The sequence below is a fragment of the Trachymyrmex septentrionalis genome, unplaced genomic scaffold (assembly GCF_001594115.1).
Source record: "Trachymyrmex septentrionalis isolate Tsep2-gDNA-1 unplaced genomic scaffold, Tsep1.0 scaffold56, whole genome shotgun sequence".
NCBI lineage: Eukaryota > Metazoa > Arthropoda > Insecta > Hymenoptera > Formicidae > Trachymyrmex > Trachymyrmex septentrionalis.
In genome coordinates this window covers 1229889-1238048 of record NW_017305735.1, presented here as the reverse complement: position 1 = coordinate 1238048, position 8160 = coordinate 1229889, and the positions used below count along the sequence as shown (strand labels likewise).

Sequence of the window (8160 nt, the reverse complement as noted above, 5' to 3'; positions counted from 1 at the left end):
TAACATTTTTTACTTTAATTTAATCTCTTATATTTTCTTTATCTTTTTTTATCTTTATATTTCTTTATTTTCTTTATCGTTATGTTTTCAAGAAATTATTATATATATATATTATATATATTTCTAAATAATAAGCACAAAAGTTCAATAAATGTTGATCTATTTAATTTTTTAATATTGAGCACAATTTTATTTATTAATTAATATAATTATTAATAATATTCTATTATGATATTTTCAATTATTCGAAAAATTCCATCTTTGTATACAATGTATATGTATACGAGTGTACTTATACACTAAATCAAAATCGTATGCATAATAAATTCAATAATAAGAAATATCTAGAATTAAGTTTACCCTAATCTGTTCTAACTTATCCATTTTAAGGCAATGAATGTATGGAAGACTATACATATACTTATCCGTATATTATTATTAAATTTATGCAATTATGCATCTAGATATATGGTATACTAATGAAATTATCATACATTCATTACCTCAATAAAAACGTAATTAATTCATTACTCACCAACCAGATGCGCAACAGTGGAGTTATCTGCAACGTGGCTACGCTGATTCTGTAATAAATAAACGTAAAAGCCAAATTAACAACGCATTAAACAAAGCAAAAATCAATCATTATTCAAAAAAATAATTATTATATAAACATGCAGAATTAATTTCTCAAAAATAATTACGTAGTTTTAAAAATATAATTTTTATAAACATCAGACTTTTTATTGACACCATTGAATTAGATATTTATGAAAATAATTATACATTTCCTAAAGGAAATCTTAATAGGAATAAATTCGTATAAAATTTCAAATCTTTAAGTAATACTCTTTTTTTCTAATTATTATTTTTAAATCATTGTAAAATAAAATAATTTAAAAATAAGTAAAAAAGATTAATTTTATACAAGAATAATATTTACCGCAAAGTTGCTCCACCGGTGCCTGATGTCTCTCCCAGACCTCTTCTTCCTCTCAGAATAGGTTGACATCCTCCTAGCACAGGACACTCGCGTAAAACACTCGCGAATAATGCACTATAATCGCACGCGGACTATAACTTGCGTCCGATAACTTGAACGGCACTCCCGAAGCAAACGCGCGACGCGACGAACCGACTGCGGTTCGTTCATTTCCAAGTAAATCGGCGACGAGGGTACGTTAGCTTCCCCGTTGGATTTTTACACGAAGAGAATGATTTTACTCAATATCTAAAAATTTATCTAGATATATCACTCAGATAGATCTGAAAATTTTTAGAAAACTTGAGAAAACCGTTCTTTTTGTGTAAATATCCTTTGGGTACTGAGCCCTCCCACCACGTCAAGGTGTACCCGTGAGAGGGAAGATAATCTGAAAAATGTAATATAGCTATTATCTATATTACTATGCAATTACTATTCAATCGGTTAACTTTTGGAAACAAATATCAAACACACGTCTGCAATTCGTTATCATTGCGAAATAAATTCAGAGCAGATAAAAAAGTTGAATCTTTTATTTATAGATGATGTCTGTAAGATATATAATTAGAGTCAATGAAATGGGCTAAAGATTAATAAAAAAGAAAAATGTTTCTTTTATTATCGATAAATAGTTCCAAAGAGTTACGTTTAATTTTTAATTAATAAATTTTTTATTTTTGTGCACCTTTCGTTATACGATTAAAAATTAAACGTAACTTTGGAACTATTTATTGATAATAAAAGAAACATTTTTCTTTTTTATTAATCTTTAGCCCATTTCATTGACTCTAATTATATCTTACAGACATCATCTATAAATAAAAGATTCAACTTTTTTATCTGCTCTGAATTTATTTCGCAATGATAACGAATTGCAGACGTGTGTTTGATAAACTATATTATAATTGTAAAAACAGGAATTGTGTTACTTGCATGATTCATATTATAACATTGCTTTTTTATGACTCGTGTAATACCGTTCGTACAGACAAATAGCCGTATCGCGTGTCGCTCTTCTTCACATTTCTTTTGAAACATATAATAATCGCAAAAATGCTAAATATGATACGAAATATTGTCTTATGAATATTCACATAATACGATTACTAGTATCAAGTGTTTAATTATTTATAAAGTACAATGTTACGTATTATATTTGGCATTTTTTGCAACAAGATTTCAAAAAATAATGTGAAAAAGAGCCGCACGCGACACAACTATCTGCTTGTAGGAATTTCGGTAAGAGAATGACTGAGCATAAACATAACTACGCATAAACATGACGCGCCGCTCCGTGCTACCCCTTGCCATCCCTTGCCATCCCTTGCCACCCTGTGCCATCCCCACTCCGCGCGCCAATTGTCTATCGAAATTTAACGCGTATTACGAAGTAAAATAATAAAATCTTTACACTTTTTATGTTCTCCGATTAATAATTTCTTATATCTAGTTTTAGCAGCGTGAGTCGTTTAATGTAATATCATAATTATATTGATATCGAGAAACATATGACGTTCATTTTATGTATATTTTATATATATATATATATATATATATATATATATATATATATATTTACGTCAATTTTAAATGTGCTGACAAAAAGCAAGAAGTAAAAAAAGGTTTTTAGCGTAGTTTTTCTTATATAATTGTTCACGTAAAATGCTTTTAACATCCCAACATTATATCTCAATTTTTATTGCTGTTTTTTGATTTACAATTAAAGATTAATAATATGTCATACATCCTTTATAAATAAAGATAAATGCAAAATTTATTTTAAATTATGAAACAATTTCGACTAAATAGAATAATATGTATAAATACTAAATAACATGCACATACATTTAGAAACATGTAATTTAAATATAATTTATCTGTTACTTTTCCCGTTAAGAATGCGGAGTAACACGAAAATGACAGAATTATACGATTCAAAGTGATAAAAAGCTACAATTTGAAATATCTAACAATAAGAATCTCATTTTTATACTCACACATGTGAGTACACATGAAATATCTAAAATATTGCGAAATAATAATAAATTCTGTTTTCAATCGCATTTTAATTGCAAATGAATGAATCATACGAGATATCTGTTCCATGATACACGATTGTGTGTCATCCTTTTATGAAAAATTAATCGTACGAACTAGTAATCGTAAGTTGTGAGTATTTTCATAATTGTATTTCAAAAAGAAATATAGAGAAAAACGACACTCAACACGGTTACCTACCTGTACGACTCTCGGTAAAGGAATGACTGCGCAGTGACTGCTCGTAAACATGACACGCCGTCCGTCCTTCCTACCGCGTTCAAAACAACTCCAAGGCCACGCACCAACCGTTTCACTGTCGAAATTTCGAAATATTAACGCATTTTACGAAATAAGTAGAATAATATATTCTTTATATTTTTAATAGTCTCCGATAAAAGTTTTATTGCACGGTTTTTGATTTATTTCTTAGATTCGTTATACGCGCGCACAGTTCATCCCAGGTGAGAAATGACAATGAAATTGATATCGAATCGACATCGATTTGATAATTTCGATGTCGAATCGACATCGATTCGATATCGATTCCATTATCATTCTTCACTGGGATGAATATCTTATTTCAATTGTAACAATGGCTTTTTATTATTACATATATATATATATTTACATTTACTTAAATATATATATATATACATATATATATATTAAATATATGCATATTACCTTTATATCCACGCAGTTTGTGTACTCACACTATATTAATTTTTCGAAACTACGATAATTATCAACAGTATTGATACTGTGATACGTAATTCGTATTATTCTAATAAAATTGATGTTGGTGTCGCTAGTGTAAAGAGCGTCATACAAAAAGCCGAAATGGCCGCTCTTAGGTTTCTCTCTGTTATGGTTCTTCATTTTGATAGCGTTTGACAGTTCGCGATTGTTCGCGATAAGCAACAATGAATAGATTTGAGTATGCTGATTCTCGCTTTATGCCAAACGAAATTTATGTGAGATGCGATATGGTTGTGCGTCTCTATGATGGTGATACAAAGGTAATAATACTATAAAAACTACTGCGGATGAAATGATCAATTTCGCACAATAATTTGCGGAAGATGTGTGTTTATTTCTCATCCAAGATAGCTAAACTTGCAGAAACAAATTTTAAGCTATCAATTTTTGATGGTAGGAGGAAAATAAATTTCATACGAAATCTATATAACGCACAAGAATAGCAACAAATATCGCTAGAAATTGGATAGAATCTGTTTACGTTCTGTATCAGCAGTAATAGAATCTAAATAGAATCTACTGATAACCTGATGGTAAATTTGCAGCAGAAATCGAGTAGAATCTACTCTGTAACACTGTCATAGTTGAAATACTTTATGTAGAATACAGTGTTAACAGTTGTCATCCATGTATATTGTTGGAAAACATCCATTGCTACAAAGTAGCAGTCTGCTTAATTTCTGTTGCTAATCTGCTATTAGATTGCATTATGCGGATCTACATAGTTTCTGCTATCAATCTGTCATCTGTTATCAGCAGGTTCTTCTTCGTTTTTACTGCTAATCTACTGCCTGATTACATGAGACTGTCAGTGGAATATAAGTTAAATGCAAACGCAATTAATATCAGCCTGCCAAAATGTTCTGTAATCAAATCTGTTGTCAGTCTGGCGACATTCTGCTAATATTTTGCTTATCAGGACCAATTAATTATTCTACATTTAAGTCATATATGTAAAAATATTGATACTAAAATAACTTTTATTTTGATAGACAAATTTTGAAAATGGAGAATTAATTCTAACTAGTCACAGAATACTTTGGGGCAGACCTGGTGATGTACAACGAGGTAATACTTGTTTGTCATTGTCACTTAGACATATCATTTTCTTCGAAGAAGAAAATCCTAGACCATTTTCCTTTGGGCGTAGTAAAAAGATTGTATTGCATCTCTCTGAACCTGCTATTGGTAAGACTTTAACTATAATATAAATAAAATTTTGTGAGTGTGTGTGTGTGTTTGTGAATGGAAATTATTTTATAAATTATTTGACTGTAACGACTTACATATTTTTAGATAAGATGCCTGGTCCAGCAGATAATAGTTTGTATAATTATGTTAAATTATCATTTAAAGAAGGTCTAGACCCAAATTTTATAACGCAATTGTCTGATACAATTATGAGACGAATGTGGGAGTTTATTTCTGAAGCTGAATTAATTGTATCCAATGTGAATGATAATCAGAGAAATACAAAACTATTACCTCACATAAAAACACGAACGGGTATTATAGGCATTGAGAGAAGTCTACAAGAAAAACAGAAAGAAACTGACGAAAATATATCATTGGCATTCCAAGATCTTACAAAACTTATGGATATGGCTAAAGACATGGTGGCTATCTCAAAGACCATTTCAGTTAAAATAAGGGTAATTATTAATAATTCTTTCCCAAAACTGACGGATTAAGATTCTTAATGCAGAATTTTATTGCAGGCAAGACAAGGAGATATAACGGAGGATGAAACTGTCAGGTTTAAGGCTTACTTAATGAGCTTAGGTATCGACGATCCAGTAACAAGAGATGCTTACAAGAGTAGCAATGAGTACTTTAAACAATTAGCAAAGCAACTTGCATGTATTTTGGAAGAGCCAATAAAGGTTAGCAGTTTATATACTTACCGAATGTGTAGAGAGTAACTAAAAATATTTTAAATATATCTAATTTTAGGAAGTAGGTGGCATGATGACACTCACAGATGTTTATTGTCGAGTAAACAGAGCGAGAGGTTTGGAACTTTTATCTCCTGAAGATTTATTACATGCCAGTAGACAATTAGCGCCTTTAGGTTTACCGATTGTGTTAAGAAGTTTTGATAGCGGTGTTATGGTTCTTCAAATTTGTTCTCACAATGATAATGCTGTCGTTGATCGTATAACAGAATTGGTAAGCACTGAATAACATGATAAATCTATATAATAAACATTATTTAACTTTTTCATTGTATCTCTTATCAAATTCTTAGTTAAAAGAAAAAAAATCTATGACGGCCGAGGATCTTGCACAATCGGAGGGAATATCAATGTTATTAGCACGTGAACGATTGCTGGTTACGGAGAAATATGGCAAAGCCTGTAGGGACGATTCGATAGAAGCTCTGAGATTCTATCCTAATCTATTTTTAGAAGAAATATCTAGTGAATAGTTTAAAGTTATTACAAATACAGGCTAGTACCTTTATAGTATAGTGTATTTTAATCAATACAATCAATTTTCTTCGAAATTATTAATAGTACGAAAAAATATTTCATTCAGATGAAAGTGGAACAGGGAACGTATTTTGATTACGTTATTTTTTTTTTTCTAGGAAGCACTAAAAAGATATGGGGATCGGTCATCTCCACTTTTTTAAATGGAATTATATGGTTTTTACATAGTATGATTTCTTTAATTATTTCCTCTAATTATTTTGTATAAAATTTGATAAAGATATAAAGAAAACCAATATCATTAATAATTTCGGAACAAATAGACTGTACTGTAATTAAAATGTATTATTCTTATTTCGAACTAATGTTAGCTATTATGCAACAATCATATTTCAATATTATATATCAATGTTTTAAATTGTTACATTTTTTCAAGTGTTTATACATTCAAGTTGCATTAAATTAAATGCTATTAAAATTTATTTTGTAAAATATAAATAATACTTATTTTTAAGCATATTTACTTCGGTAGAGTAAATATACTATTTACTTCTTTATAGAAATTATAAATATATAATGCTTTTTGAACATTTTGCCTCTATTAATAATTATTTTCCTACGCAAATTTGTAAGTAAGATATCTATACTAATCATATATAATTATACAGAGTGTTCTATTTTAATTGCTTTAGGTAAATACTTTGAAAAATACGTAAGATACAAAAAAATGTTGTAACATTTTATAAGAAACTTAAATTAATCGTAGAAGAATCAAAATATTAAATATAAAATCCAATATAATTGAAAGTTTTCAATAAAATTGAGAATTTCTATTTGCCAACACTAGTTTAGTTTATATGTCAAAACATCATCAGAGTCAACATTAATGAAAACTGCTCAGTTAAATAAGAATTGCATCGTGTATCAAGCTCGATATATTTTGATCAAAATTTGCGATCTCTCTTTTCAAATTTGTTAATCCTTCTCTCTATATGTTTTTCTTTCGCAAATAGGGTACTCTTTTCAAACATTAAATAAATACACGATCTGAAAAAATCATAATCAAAAACATTGAAATGTATTAAAAAGAGCTTTCTATTGAAATATGGACGAATTGCAATTTTGAACATCCAAAGTTTAATTTTTAGAACAAACTTTCATAAACTTGTTTTAATTATTTTCTTCTTAATACAGGATATTTTCCGAAGTGTACTTGACTTTCGTGGCTCAACGTCTCAATTCGCAATTTTCAAAAAATGGCCCCGAACGCATGCCTATTCCCGTGAAAATTCTGAGCAACAAGATGGTATGTGGCGTGGTTCCCGCGCCACTTCTCTTACATCCTCTCGTCATTTGAGATGCTCCCCTCTGTCTAATGCTGTCAAGCAATTATGTTGCGTGATGTACAAAATATATTGCTATTTTCTCAAAAATAAAAAGCCGTGAGCATTTCAGCTAACTTTCGTTTTTTGCTGAGCCACTAACAAATGTTTATCGAAATGCTGAAGTTTCGGCTCGATAGTCTGGACGCACTTTTATATTTCTGAGGAAACGTAAGGCGATCAACGGAACAAAGAATTAGACCAGAATCAACGCAAGCAAATTTCCTCGCGCGCATTGCAGCCATCAATTTTAGAAATTAAGTGGATATCAATGGAAAAAACAAAGAGAATGTTTGGATAAGATCAATTAGGATCAATCATGAAATTTAGATTCCGACTTCGACGTCGCAAACCAAAAAAGCCTCAGTTTGGAGTGTTTACGAACGCAAGTTTTACTCTTATCAATCCGGGGCTCTCCTCATGACCTATACAACGGACTGTACCCAGAACGGATGCGGGGACGGATCGGTGTCACGTGAACCCTCCGGATATACCAGCTTCCTAGTCTTGCTCACCTACTTCATCGCCATTTCGTTTCATCAAAAACGTTCGGAAATCAACC

General features: G+C 30.2%; 1 protein-coding gene across 1 annotated transcript; it reads left to right on the top strand.

Annotated features, from left to right (window-relative positions):
- Positions 1 to 3948: 3948 nt before the first annotated feature.
- LOC108752127 (vacuolar protein-sorting-associated protein 36) lies at positions 3949 to 7825 on the top strand. Its single transcript, XM_018492763.1, has 7 exons — positions 3949 to 4044; positions 4777 to 4972; positions 5081 to 5436; positions 5503 to 5667; positions 5738 to 5953; positions 6033 to 6234; positions 7411 to 7825. The coding sequence occupies exons 1-6, from the start codon at positions 3949 to 3951 to the stop codon at positions 6210 to 6212; spliced, it is 1209 nt and encodes a 402-aa protein (XP_018348265.1). The 3' UTR covers positions 6213 to 6234; positions 7411 to 7825.
- The last annotated feature ends 335 nt before the right edge of the window (positions 7826 to 8160 follow it).

What these genes read in the sequence shown, in the direction of transcription:
- LOC108752127 (XM_018492763.1), top strand. Translation starts at nt 3,949, where the DNA reads ATGAATAGATTTGAGTATGCTGATTCTCGCTTTATGCCAAACGAAATT. An exon ending in CCATTTCAGTTAAAATAAGG is followed by an intron (nt 5,437 to 5,502) that starts GTAATTATTAAT and finishes ATTTTATTGCAG; the next exon opens with GCAAGACAAGGAGATATAAC. An exon ending in TTTTGGAAGAGCCAATAAAG is followed by an intron (nt 5,668 to 5,737) that starts GTTAGCAGTTTA and finishes ATCTAATTTTAG; the next exon opens with GAAGTAGGTGGCATGATGAC.